Source organism: Rhincodon typus, chromosome 12, assembly GCF_021869965.1.
Source record: "Rhincodon typus isolate 14 chromosome 12, sRhiTyp1.1, whole genome shotgun sequence".
Lineage (NCBI taxonomy): Eukaryota > Metazoa > Chordata > Chondrichthyes > Orectolobiformes > Rhincodontidae > Rhincodon > Rhincodon typus.
The window spans coordinates 51296248-51310799 of record NC_063343.1 but is presented as its reverse complement, the minus strand read 5'-3'; the positions used below and the strand labels follow the sequence as shown (position 1 = coordinate 51310799).

At 41.2% G+C, this 14552-nt stretch overlaps 1 protein-coding gene across 1 annotated transcript in view; it reads right to left on the bottom strand.

The window, feature by feature from the left end:
* LOC109933097 (cyclin-I-like) overlaps window positions 1-14552 on the bottom strand; it is a 34368-nt gene that overhangs the window by 18396 nt on the left and 1420 nt on the right. The window contains exon 2 of the mRNA XM_020532084.2: window positions 4454-4610. Coding sequence (XP_020387673.2) covers window positions 4454-4567 — 114 coding nt within the window. The 5' untranslated portion in view covers window positions 4568-4610. The remainder of the gene's footprint in view (window positions 1-4453; window positions 4611-14552) is intronic.

Sequence of the window (14552 nt, the reverse complement as noted above, 5' to 3'; positions counted from 1 at the left end):
CATGACCTCAGTCCATCTCCAAATATTAAAACCTTTTGCCAAACAATTATGCAACAGAATAATTTAAAAACCTTTGTAGCAAGAGAAGGGCTTCAATTCATTTCACTAGCCATACAAAAATGTTCAACAAAAATAAACTTTACAATTTCTTTTGGTAGATACACTGGATGAACAGACAGTGGAATTTTTGTTCAAAGGGACACTTCCTTAGCAAAGGCTCACAGAAATATTCACAAATCATTACTGATTTTGGTGGTTTCCAATCTTGGGCCTCCAGTCCATTTTAGCCAGTTCTTATCTACAAAAAAAATTAAGTTTTATTGGTTCCATTTTTGATTTAAAGTGTAGAATTTAAAAAAGAAAAGTTGTGATTTGTTCCTCAGTAACTTTTGACAAAGTGAGCACATAGCTCCAGATTTTGCTATAGCACACATTTCAAAGTTGATATTTTTAAAATCTCTAACAATAAACACACGACAGAATTAAATGCCACACAAATTAATTCAGTGTGAAAAATTAGCAGTAATTAACATTGTTAGAAGGATGCTTACAGTTGTAAAGGCACATTCTGCAGCAAATTTTTATCCACATTATCTGTCTAGTACACAAATATATTAACTTCACACCACTGAATGCATGTCAATGGTGAGCCCAGCACGAGATACTGTTTTCATTAAGCTATTCCAGTCGGAAAACATCTTTTGGAGGTTTTCAAATACCTGCAAATCTACCCTCATCTGAATTATCTGTACCATTTGAGCATGGATATTAGTAAGCATCATTAGATTCATTTTCATTTTGACCACAAAGAAAACTTAGTGTATCTAATGCCATTATTTCAAGAAAGCTGCAAACGTAGTAGTAAGTAAGTAGTAGCAGATAGAAGTAGTGAGGATATCCCAGGAAAAAGTGTACTGGTACACCAACTCTTCCAAAGAACAAAAATGCAGACTACTGGGGCTTAGTCTTTGAAAGAATAGATGACTGTTGAACCATGCATATCCAATTGCCACCACGGCAAATTGATGTAAATAGCAGAGGGAAAAGTTACACTGTTTCTCTGGAAATTCCACTGGTACCTCAGTGAAGTTACACTGCAAGATTGCAAGGTGCTTGAAGCATTTACATGCAACTTAATTTCCTCTTATTTATAATGTCTAAGATTACCAGACTAAAGAAACATTGTCAGTTTAAACATGGGAAAATTAAAGGATATTGTGGAAGTCAAGCCACTTGACCTAAACAAGCTTCATCTTGCTATGAGCAGGATGTTGGCGGTCATTCATTGCCAATGCAAGCAACAGTACAGCTCAACAGTGCAGTTTGTGCATTAATTGTAAACACAAAAGCTAGAGAAATGTTTATACCCAGACAACCGCTTCAGTTCTCCAATTTAGTGTTGACTCATTCGCCATCCCATTGCTGAGAAAGCTTGCCAAATCAAGCTCCAACCAGCCGGCAAGATTAGCAACCAATCGCAGTCTTAACTGTGGAGTCCCACCTCATTAGGAGTTGCCTCCAATCAAAGACCATCAATTCAGAGGATGAATGGCAAATAGGTAAATCTTCCTTCTTTCACGTCTTGTGGGGTTGCCGGGAGGGTAGGGATGGTATTCTGAAGGTCAGAGGCAAAGGCATGCGGGAGGTCCCTTCAGCTTCTTTCCTGATGATGACTCAATGTGGTCTTGGAAACTAGCAACTTTTGTCACCTACCAGTAAGGCAGGTAACTGGGCAGTGGCAAATCGAGGACTTTAAGAGGCTGCTTTTGGACCTACTAAAAGTCCTTAATTCCTGGTGACTTAATAAAGTCTCCAAACAAACTGCTCACCTAGAATTTAATTGTTAAGGTGGCGATCATCTGCAGACAGCCAGCTTGCCCAATTATTTGCCCTTCTCACCAGATTTTCATGTACGTAGACAACTCTCACACAATTTGCACAGGATATGAAAACACCTATTCTTTAGTCTTTCAAAATTCTGTACAAATGAAGGCCAGTACTAACTCAGCTTGTCAGTTGGGAATAGGATAGTAGTGACCCGAATTAAGTGTGCTGCACGTGGCAAGGAAAATGCAGCATACTTGCACAAGTCTTTTTTGTTTTGGTAAAAGATTGAATGGGGGATCCTTTTGTTAGATCATTGCTAGATCGAAGGACCTGCTTTTCAAAATCAGCCTTCGGTGTTCATTTCTCAAAGAAAAACTCAAACTGTATGTACTACCTTTCAACACCTTACAGTGTTTAAAAGTTGTTTACAATCAATTAATGCATCTTAAATGTGGTCTCTTTTTAGTGAGAAGATTGATGCAATCAATTTGTCACAGAATATGCAACTAAAAGCAAATTGTGCAACTGAGTAGATGCTATGGTCAAAACTAGAAAATTTATCTCACAGCTGTCACGCTCCACAGTTTCATTTCATCCTTTGTCTCGTCTGACGCTTTAATGAAAACATGTTCTCTTCCCTTTCAGGTATTAAGGATCACAAGGTACAACAACTCATGGATGCTGATGCCTCTCCAGATCTCTTTTCACTTCTCTCTGAGTCTACCCCGCCTTTGAATCTTATCTCTTGCCATGTATTCATGATACCCTGGGACCTTCCTCTCTCTGACACAATGATCTCTCTCTCTAGCAAAGAACTCAGCTTTATCCCCAAATAAGCCCACCTCAATGAATTTCATGCTTGCTACAACACTGGACTCTACTACCATCATCTCTGCCTCCATGCCCACTTCACTGGCCAAGAATCCTTCAGCCTCCTTCTACTCAGTAGACCCCTTCACCCACCTCCAATGCTCTCTCTCTTTCTACTCCGACCCTCACACTGGCGTCTTATCCTCTATTGATCAAGGATTGCTGGTGTAACATTAGTTGTCTCAATTTCTCTTATTTACTCCAACCTGCCATCCCAGAAACTTTGTTGAACATGAACTTCATTCTGTTCTCCCAGGTATAATACTAACATAGTCATCAAACCTACTGGCAAGTGTGGTGCAGTTGTCTGGCATACCTAGCAGAGGCCGAGCACCAACTCTGACACTCCAACTCACCTTCCCTGAGCACTCACCCAAACATCAAACTGCCACTGACCTCATCTCCTCTGGACATCTTCATTTACATTTCATAGTTCCATAGTACTGAAAATCCTGCTATACCACCTTCCCAAGATCTAAAACCAGACAAAGGCCCACTCTCTTAGCCAACTCATCCCTCACTGAATTGATTTCTTTCCATTGTGACTACTGTTCATCACTTGTCAAGCCTCTCCACATCTAGATCTGTGGCTCTTCTGGTAGCCTCCATTTTCAGCATTTCTCAGATCTTAACCTTAACTGTCTCCTATTTACCATTGCCATCCATTTCCCAGCACCACCATCCCTATCAGGATGATCTAAGGGCTCACCACTTCTTTGAATAGAGATCCAAACAATTTTGATCCACCAGTTTCCTACACTGTGTGGCTAAATTAGATTTTTTTTTTCATTGAACAACTTATTTCTTAAGTCATTTCCCAAATAAAAGAAGGTAACATAAGAAAAATTAAGTCCTTTTAAATCACAAAATGGGTGGGAATGTAGAATCCAGAATACAAACAGATTCTGTGGAATGAGAGAGCAGGCTTGAAGAGCTCAATAACCTGCTTCTGCTCCCAATTTTTATGTACACACACTATGTGAAATATCCTGTTCCCGTCCTACTCTGGACTCTTTCCTCAAATATCTTACCAATACATTAATGACTGTATCTGTATTTTTCCCAGAACTGGACTTCACCAACTTTGCTTCCAACTTTCATCCTCCTCTCACCTTCACACAGTCAATTTCCAATATTTAACTGCTCGGTCTCCATTTTTGGGGATAGGCTATTATCGAATAGTTATAAGCCCATTGACTCCAACAACTAAGTTTCCTGCACCTGTAAGAACTCCAGGCCATTCTCAGAGTTTCTTCACATCTAGTCTGATGATCTAGACTTCCATATCAGTACTTCTCAGTGCAGCCCTCCAAGATAACTACTAATGTCCAATTCTTGTTTCCTCAGTGTCTCCAGTTTTAATGACTTCATCACTGTCAGCCTCACCTTCAGTTACCACTGCCCTAAGCTCTGGAATTCTCTCACTAATTCTCTCCACCAATCTATCACTCTTTCAAAAGGCCAAGCAGCATCATAGCTTGGCCTGCTGTGTTCATCCAGCTCTATACCTTGTTATCTCAGATTTTCCAGCATCTGCAGTTCCTACTAGCTCTATCACTCTTTAAAGATGCTTTTTAAAATCAACCTCTTTAATGATCGTGTTAAGTAGCTGCCCTAAAACCACCTTCGGTGATTGCATATTATGTATTGTTTAATAATGTCCCCGAGTCACACGATATGACTTCTCACTATATTAAAAATTGACAGATAGATACATGTTGTTGTTGCTGGTAAGGTGGGGCAAACTGCACCTTACCTGATTGTCGCAGGTCTTGAAAAGAGGCACTTTCCAAAGCCTGGCCTCCTTAGCAACTGCTTCATCGAGGAGGAAGGCAAGCCGCTCGCCATCTAAGAATCCAAGACATTTCATGGCACCTCCAAGGAAGGCCAGTTTGCCAGGCAGGCACAGCTACCTACAGACAGAGAGATTTGTTTTCATAAACTTTGTAGAAATTTATATATTGGGTGGGTCAACGATAAGAATGAGAGAGAAATTTACATAGAATTCCAACAGATTCTGAGCAACTAAGCAATCCCAAGATCTCTCCAGTCGGGAAGAGATGGCCAGAACAGGACAGGATTGCTCTCCATTTGTTTAGAATTATTGTTTCCCTCTTTTCAGGGACAAATTATTTTCATAATTCTGCCACGAGAGGTTTTGGAAACACTTTTAGATACAGCACTGGAGTGTCACCAGAAACACAATAAAAGGCAAGTCTTAATTTACTTTTCACTTTTTTTCATCAGGGTATGGCCACTATCAATGTATTGTCCTATCTTTAGAATATTTACGCATCTACTTTGTCACCCAGAATAATTCCCACGTTCCTTGTTCATTTGTAAAACTCTTATAATGTAATTTTGACCAAACTGCTTTAGAAATGCACATTTTTAAATTTAGATTAGCAAAATTGAGGAACTGAACATAGCTGTTTCAACCTAGCAAAGACACTAGTTTCTATATCTGAGAGTGCAGTCCTGAGATGAAGTGTGCCAATTTACTCATCATCCAAACTGCAATATTTCAATGTGATAAATCCAATATCTCAGGTACTAATACTTAACATCCTTTTCTGACATATTAAATTAACTGGACCCAATTTGGATTCCAAGCTCCCTCAAACTACCTCCTCCAATCTCAAATATAATTTGGAGACTGTGAATTCAATTAGCACTTAGTAAGGATACCATTGGCTTAGCTCTCAAACGCCGCATGCCTGAAATACGATTCTCATCCTCAATCCATTCTCACCCCCATGGCCACCATGTACCATCAATATAAATAAAATAGTGTTCATGTACTGCAAGTTCAACAATGTCAATTGAAAAGAGTCTTTAAAATTTCAATTTGTCTGATTAAAATTATTTTTATATCCTTTTTAATTCTTTAGTTGAAAGTCAGCTCTTCCACTGGCAGGCTAAAGCATTGAATGCCATGGTATTCATTGTGCATAATGGATGTTGGGGGGGGACATGTAATCAGACTAATTTAAACCGTTAATCTATAGAAAGGCATAAATAGAAATTCTTTCCAAGTCAGTCATTCCACGTAAACTAAATGTCCTGTTTATCAATGCCCTATGTAATTGCCATGTAATAGATCTTAAAAAGGTCCTTCTGCACCAAACTATATAAAATAAGATCCAACTGATTGAACATTCTCACAAGACGCAGCTTGATTCCTAAAACAATGTTATTTAATATTTTGTGAAAAATTGCATTTTATTCATCTTACTATTTCTTTCATCAGCCAATGCCCTTAGCACAATCATCTGATGCATTTATTATCTCACTAGCTTCGCAGCAGACTTCATGCAATTCCAACACTAATTCCTCAATAGATACCAAGAACTGCAGATGCTGGAAGAGTCAACACAGTGTGGAGCTGGAGGAACACAGCATGTCAGGCAGCATTACAGGAGCAGGAAGGTCGATGTTTCAGGTTTACACTCTTCATCAGCACTAGGGAGGGGGAAAAGGAGCTCAGAAATAAATAGAGGGAGGGGTTGGGATCGGGGGAAGGTGGGTGGGATGGTGGTAGGTGGATGCAGGTAGGGGGTAGTGGAGATTGGTCAATGGAAAGGGTGAGGCAGTGATAGGTGAGAAAGAAGATGGACAGGTTGTATCAGGTCAAGTAGGCGGGGATGAGGCCGGGGTGGGGAGATTTTGAAACTAGTGTGTTCTATGTTAAGGCCATCGGGTGTAAGCTCCCGAGGCAGAATATGAGGAGTTGTTCCTCCAGTTTTTGTGCTGTCATTGTGATACTGGAGAAGGCCCAGCATTGACATGTCACCAAGGGAGTGGGAGGGGGGAGTTAGAATGGTTATTAAGTGGAAGGTGGTGTTGATTATAGCATACAGAGCACAGGCGCTCCACAAATCCATTACCAAGTCTGCACTTGGTCTCACAGGAGACCACATCGGGAACAATGGATACAGTAGACCAGGTTGCAGGATGTACGAGTGAATCCCTTTTGGATTTGGAAAGATTGTCTGGGGCCTTAATGGAGATGGCGGGGTGGGGGGGGGGGCGGTTAGGGTGGAGGTGTTGGAGGTGCAGGGGCAGGTGTAGCACCTCATGCAGTTGCAGGGAAAGGTGCTGTGTGTGGTAGGGTTGGTGAGGAGTGTGGAGCAGATGACGACGTGGCGGAGTGAGCAGTCCCTACGAAAAGTGATAGGAGGTGTAGTCAAGGTAGCTGTGGGAATCGGTGGGTTTGAAATAGATGTTGGTGATGAGACGGTTACTGGAGATGGAGATGGAGAGGGAGAGGTCCAGGAAGGGGAGGGAGGTATCGGAGATGGTCCAGGTAAATTAGAGGTTGGGGTGAAAGGTGTTAAGAAAGTTGGTGAACTGTTCAAGCTCCTCATGAGAGCACGAGACAGCACCGATACAGTCAATGTAGCAGAGGAAGAGGGACTGTTCCACGTATCCTACGAAGAGGCAGGCATAGCTTGGACCCATACAGGTGGCCTTAGCCACCCCATTAGTTTGTAGAAAATGGGAGGAGTTAAAAGACAAGTTGTTGAGGGTGAGGGCAAGTTCGGTTAAGCAGATGGGGGTTTGGGTGGAGGGGACTGTTTGGGCTGCGAGAGAGGAAGAAACAGAGGGCTTTCAGGCCATCTGAGGGGGGTTACAGGTGTAGAGAGACTGAAAATCCATGGTGAAGATGAGGTTTGGGGGCCGAGGAATTGAAAGTCTTGGAGGAGATGGAGGGCATGGGTAATGTCCCATAGGTGGGGAGTTCCTGGACTGGGGAGAAAAATGGAGTCAAGGCAAGCAGAGGTAAGTTCAATGGGGCAGCAGCAGGTAGAGACAATGGGTCGGCTGGGGCAGTCAGGTTTGTGGATTTTGGGAAGGAGATAGAAATGGGCAGTGCACAGTAGGGGAATAATGATGTTGGAGGCTGTGGGTGGGAGGTCTCCTGAGGTGCTGCCTTACCTGCTGTGTTCCTCCAGGTCCACGCTGTATTGACACTAATTCCCTCAAACTTCTTGGACTGGACAGTCATATGTTCAATATCCTAGAGGGATAATTTCAAAGATGAAGCCAGCCTCTCAGATAAACAGCTAGTCATTCTCATCAGGAGATGTAGCTCTCGGTTATCCTCACCAGAACATCATGATATCACTCCTGACCCAGTGCCAAACCAGATACATCCACTGGGAATGAGTGAGTCTGTCACTAAGGACAGGTTAACTCTGTGGCTCCAGTTGTCACAAAGTGACACAAGAACTTTGCTGATCTGGCAATATGGCCAGGAGATTAAGACTCCCCACCAACATTTCTCCCTGCTATTTTACCAGCTGTCCCACTCGACTGCCAATCTCCAACGCCAAGGGGAATTTAGCGTGAAATTGTATAAACCATTTCCACTGAGTACCAACATTAGAAACGAACATCTTCATTCTTGTGTATTTATTCAATATCATCTTTCTCCTCAGAGGAGGCAGAAGGAAGCCTGAAACTTATCATACATTTATCAGCTGTTTAAAATACACATCCAATTACTTTCACTCCCTGCTCTTTTCCATAGCCCTGCGAATATCCCTTTAGCTACTGATCAATCTCTTTATGAAAGTTTACACTTCCTTTATCCTATTAGGTACTGTATTCCAGATGATAAATTACGTATTAACATCATTTTCCTTCAATTTGATTTGGTAATCAGGTGTCCTTTAGTTATTGACCCTCAACATTAAAAAAAGACTCTTCACTTACTCTGGGAGAACGTCCATGACTTTGAACAGTCTATTAAATCACCCCTTATCTATCTCTGCTCTAATGAGGTAACACCACTTTGTGCACGTAACTAAATAACTTTCACCCCTTGTATCATCCTGGGAAATCTCTGAAACATTTACAGTTTTGACATCCTTCCTCAAGTATGCTGCTCACAATTGGCTACAATTCCCCAGCTAGACCCTTAACTAGTTTGTTGAAACTTCCTTCCATTGTACACTGTATTTTTATTTATAAAAAGTGAATCATTTAAAACTTTTTGCAGTCTCTCAACCTATCCTGCCTCCTTCAAAGACTTACGTACATACCAGCCCAAGTATCTCAGTTCTTGCACCCCACTGGAAAAATGTATAAAACATAGCTTATATTGTTTTGCCTTGCTCTTTGCACAAACAAATCACTTTACATTTCTCTGCATTAAAATTGTGTCATCTACGCATCTACCATTTCTCGAATCGATTTCTTCCTGAGGTCTCTTACTATCTCATTTGCTGTTTAATACATTACTTAATTTCACACCATGTGGAAACTTTGGGGAAATGAGGAAGGGAACCATTATTGTCAGAAAAACAATTTTTTAAACCACTACACTAGCTAATTTCTTACCTATTTGACCAATGCACCTTTAAGCACAAGACCTTCAATTTTCTAACAAGTCTATTGAGTGGTATGGACACAACATCACTGTGCTCATCAACAGCTTTCATTTATAGAGGCATTCCAGCTGGAAGAACAACTTTCCTAAAGCTAATTAGAATATTTGCAGAGAAGTTTGAAACAAACTGAAAATCACTTTTGAATCAATCCACAAACCCAAAATGGGCTCCCTTAGAAATACAGCTGTGTTGCTCATCTTGCCATTTATATGGTGTCAGTGTTCTTACAAGCCTACACCGGAGCAGAAAGTTGGTTGGAATTTAGAGGCCGAGGCCTTATCTATCTACCACTATTTACATGGTATGTATTTTAGATTGTACTTAATTTAGTTTTTTTTATTCACTTTGTGGGACATGAGCATTGCTGGCTGGCTGGCATTTATTGCCCATCCTAGTTGCCCTTGAGAAGCTGTTTTCTTCAATTGCTGCAGTCCACGTGCTGTAGGTTGACCCACAATGATCTTAGGGAAAAAATTCCAGGATTTTGACCCAGCGACAGTGGTGGTGAGTGGCTTGAAGGAGAACGCGAAGGTCGTCATATTCCCATGTATCTGCCATTTTTGTCCTTCTAGATGGAAGTGGTTGTGGATTTGGATGGTGCTGTCTAAGGATCTTCAGTGAATTTCTGCAATGCATCTTGTATATGGTACTTGCTGCTTCTATTAAGTGCCAGTGGTGGAGAAAGTGGATATGGTACAAATCAAGTGGGCTGCTTCGTTCTAGTTGGCGTCAGCCTTTTTGAGCGTTATTGGAGCTGCACTCATCCAGGAAAATGGCGATTATTCCATCACACTCCTGACTTGTGCCTTGTAGATGGTGAACAGCCTATGGGAAGTCAGGTATGGAGAGTTACTCTTTGCAGTATTCCTGGCCTCTGACCTGCTCTTGTAGCCACTGTGTTTATATGATTAGCCAAGTTGAGTTTCGGGTCAAAGGTAACCACCCTTGGATGTTGACATTGGGAGATTCAGTGATGGTAAATACCACGGAATGTCACGGGGCACAAATGTTACTTGCCACTTGCCAGCCCAAAGCTGGATATTGTCCACATCTTGTTGCAATTGTGCATGAACTGCTTCAGTATCTGAGGAGTAAATTACTGCAGTTGCTGGAATGTAAATTGAAAATAAACAAAAAAATGCTAGAAATCACAGAAGGTCAGGCAGCATCCATGGAGAGAGAGCAAGCTAATGTTTTAAGTTTAGACCATTCTTCAGAGCCTGATCAAAGGCAACTGCCCTTGGATGTTCATAGTTCAGGATTGGGACTGTAATTTTGCCAGGTTAACTTGTGCTGCTGTCTTTGTACATGATATATTTGGACAATTTTCCACATTGTTGGATAGATGCCAGAGTTGCATCTGTACTGGAACAACTTGGCTAGAGGTATGGCAAGTTCTGGAGCACAAGTATTCGGTATTAATGTCATAATATTGTTCAGGCCCATAGCCTTTGCAGTATCCACTGCCTCCATTTTTTTTGATATCACATGGAATGAGTCCAATTTGCTGATGACTGGCATCTGTGATGTTGGGTAGCACTGGAGGAGGCCAAGATGGATCATCCACTTGGCACTTCTGGTTGAAGACTGTTACAGGTGTTTCAGCCTTCTCTCTTGAAGGGATATGCTAGTACTGTTACTGAACGCTGATACACCAGTCCAGAGTATCTCTGGAGTGTGCGTCTACAGATACACTGTCCCTAAGGTTGCTTGCTCCTTATCTCTAAGAAGTACTATTCAATTCCTTTTGTGCTATTAACACAACTTTATTTATACCTGCACATAGTAGGTTATCAAACACAGCTCTCCAGTGTAGTACTGAGCCATGCTAATTCTAGATTGGTATCTTTTCAGTACTACAACAGTGAGAGGCCAAATCGTGATGTGCTAAAATGTCAGAAGATAGTAACTACTCTTTTTTTTCCCAAAGCTGCTAGCTGTTTCTTTTTCATTTTACCATGTAATAGCACACTCAGATGGCAAATGGTCACCTGTTTCCTTCAGTTTTTTGCTCTTTTGAAAATCTTTGATGCAGAGATTCCAAAAGGCATACAACCAGAAAAACATTCTCCAAATGATATACAGAATGCAATCAGCAAACTCAATTGTTGGTCAAAGGGATCTCCAGAACTCACTGCTGCCATCCAGTTTTGTGAAAAAGTTCCTTGTTTCCACTTTTGCTAAAGTATCATCAACAGATGAAATAGGATGGATTTCCCTCCCAACTTTTGTTCACCTGAATAAAGATCCACACAAATTCTTAATTTTCCACTTATCTTGGGAACTATTACCAACTTTCCCTTCTTGTGCTCATTTCATACTGGTATCTTCCCTCTTGCTCATGTTTGTGTCATGTCATCAGTTACATTATGATTTACATGAATCACAATACTAATGGTTGAGGAGATAGTAAGAACTGCCAATGCTGGAATCTGAGTTAACAGTGTGGAGCTGGTGGAACACTTCTTCAGAAATGGGCAAATTGACGTTTTGGGTCAGGACCCTTCTTCAGAAATGGGCTGAAGAAAGGTCCCAACCAGAAACGTCAGCTTTCCTGCTCCTCTGATGTTGCCTGGCCTGCTGTGTTCCTCCAGCTCCACACTAGTAATTGAGGAGGTGGCTCGTTCAACATCTTCACCCTCGCCCCCCCATAGTCTTAATGCAGTAGACCCAATTCTGGTGCTTTAGAAAAAGGCAGCGTGATGAAACTATTGCTTCAAGAAACGCGTTTTGTTCTTTTTTATGAGAAAGGTTGAACTAAAGGAACCGAGCAGTCTCCTCCAAAGCCAGTAAACAGCTTTTGAGGTCTTGGGTTTTTTCCCCCCAAAGTTAGAACAATAAAAGAAGTCTGAATGGGTGGGGTCAAGCTCCAAGAGAACCAAGATTTTTTTTAAAGTTTTAGTCTTTTCAGCAGCAGTTTCTGGGATCTTGAAGCTGGATGTGGAAGCTCTAATTCCTCCCTCTGTTACAGTGAAAAGTTGGGGTGCTCTTCCTGCTGCTGGAATTGCATGGAGACAATCTATTTTACTGAGTTTGTCTTTGCTAAGGGTGTGTTTATGGGATGTTACTATATTGGAACAGTTAATTAGTAGTAGTTGTTAATATATATTCTTTCATTAAGCATTTCAATAGAGTTACAGTTAAGCCAATTCTTTTATTTGTCTGTATTTTAATTGTAGTGTATGAATAAAGCATGCTTTGTTTCAAGCCTTGTAATTGCATCCAGAACACAATGCCTCACACTTACCTTTAAAATGAGAAGAAGTTAGGATCTAGACTATCTCCTTAAAAGATTTCGAGCGTTTGGTCTGGCTCCTAACAGCAGTTCAAAGGAGAGAACTCCAGCTCACTATAACTCCTTGCTGATTTCGTCTCAGTCTGAATAGTTCTGCACATTACTTTTCCCTTTTTGGTTAAACCCCTATTTTTAGGGTGTATTCATAACATAGCTGAAGGCAAGTGAGAACCCCACTGTGAGTCAAGTAATTATAAGGTCAGAGTCTAGAAATTTCAAACTAGTGTGACTGGCTTTCCTAACCTCATCCAATGCACTGATTATTTTCCACTATTTAATGTCTTTGTACTTTCATAAGTTTATTTTTAAAAGTTACATTTAACTGAAAACAATTCAGAGTTCCCCTTGACATTGTGAATACAGTACTTGGTTTTCCTCTTCACTGGGGATTTCCCAACATCCCAACGCCTGCTTCAACGGACAGTATTTATTATCTGCAGGTTTTTGCATAGGCCTGGTTGTACCATTATTTAGACAGTAACAGCGACCTTGTCTTTTGGTTGCAATAGATAACAGTAAAAGGAAATTAATATGAAGGGTAAAAGCTAAACACGTTCAGCAGGTCTGGCAGCACCTGAGGGGGAGGGGAAATAGAATTAATATTCTGAGTCAAATATGACATCTTCGGAATTAAAAGAACATACAAATGCAATCAGTTTTACATCATTGAGGGAGGGTGCAAATAGGAAGAAGAATAAAAGCAAAGGTCTGGATAAAGGTCAGAAGCAATGATGCTGTGAACAAGAGAAAAGTTAACAGCATACTTAAATAAAAATAAAGTGTTTACCCACAGCAAGTGTGAATGGCAGAATAATGAACAACTCTGTCTGAAAGCAAAAACAAACAAAATTCAGACTAACCATGGCAGAACGAAGAATCAAAATGGAGGACAGAGTTCATGCAATTGTTGATATCAATGTTGAATCCAGAACGCTGCAAAGTACCTAAGTGGAAGATGAGGTGCTGTTCCCTGAGCTTGCATTAAGCTTCACTGGAACACTGCAGCAAGCCAAGGACTGAGACAGGAGTGTGAGAGCGAGGTAGTGAATACAAATGCCCTGTGCAGACACGTTCCATAAAGCAGTCTCAAAATCTGTATGTGGACTCTTCAATGTAAACAAGACCACTTTTGAGCAGGAAATATAATAAATTGATACAAGTACAGATAAATCATGGATTCATCTGGAAGTTGTGTTTGAGATCTTGGACAGTCAGGTGAGAGGAAGTAAAGGAGTAGGTGTTCCACTTCCTGCAAACCACCTGGGAAGTTGGCATGTGTGGGACTGAGCTGCTGGGGTGATTGGGGGTGGATCAGTGTATCGAGAAGGGAATAGTCCCTTTTGAAAGCTGGCAGGGAGGGGTGGGAACAGCATCATATTGGAGATGACAGAAGTGGCGGAGGATGATGGAGTGGAAGAGAATGATGATCTGAAACCAATCATAGTTCATAGAGGGGGAAAGAGGGTGAAGTAGGATCCAGGAATGTATCAGACAAACCATTAGTCATGGCTCCTGTCAGCCAAAAGTGGAGAAATCCTTGTTTGAATAAAATGGTAGACATCTCAGAAAGCTATGGAAGGGTGTACCATCAGAACAGATGCAATGGAGATGAAGAAACTGGGATTAAGGAATGGAGTTTTTGTAGGAGGCATGGATTGAGATGGTGTAGTCAAGGCAACTGTGCTTTCAGACAATACTGTCAGTTATTCTACAATTCACACTCACTCAGGAAAATGTAGTTAAAGGCAAAATCAGATCAGGCATGATCTTACCAAAAGGTGCAGCAGGCTTGAGAGGCCACATAGTCAGTCCACTGCAGCTATTTCTTATGTTTTCACGTTTATTCCAACCATTACCAATCCCTAAATAAAAACTGAAAGAACTGCGGATGCCGTAAATTAGGAATAAAAATAAAGTTGCTGGAAAAGCTCAGCAGGTCTGGCAGCCGTTTTGAGTGTCACCGGACCCGAAACATTAACTCTGTTTTTTCCTGGACCCGAAACATTAACTCTGTTTTTTCCTTCACAGATGCTGCCAGACCTGCTGAGCTTTTCCAGCAACTTTGTTTTTGTTCATTCCAATCCCTTTTACCTTTTGTCTTTAGACATTTAAGCTCTGTTGGCCTTTCACCTCTCCGAGGCCTTTCGCTCTGTTTTGCCACCTGC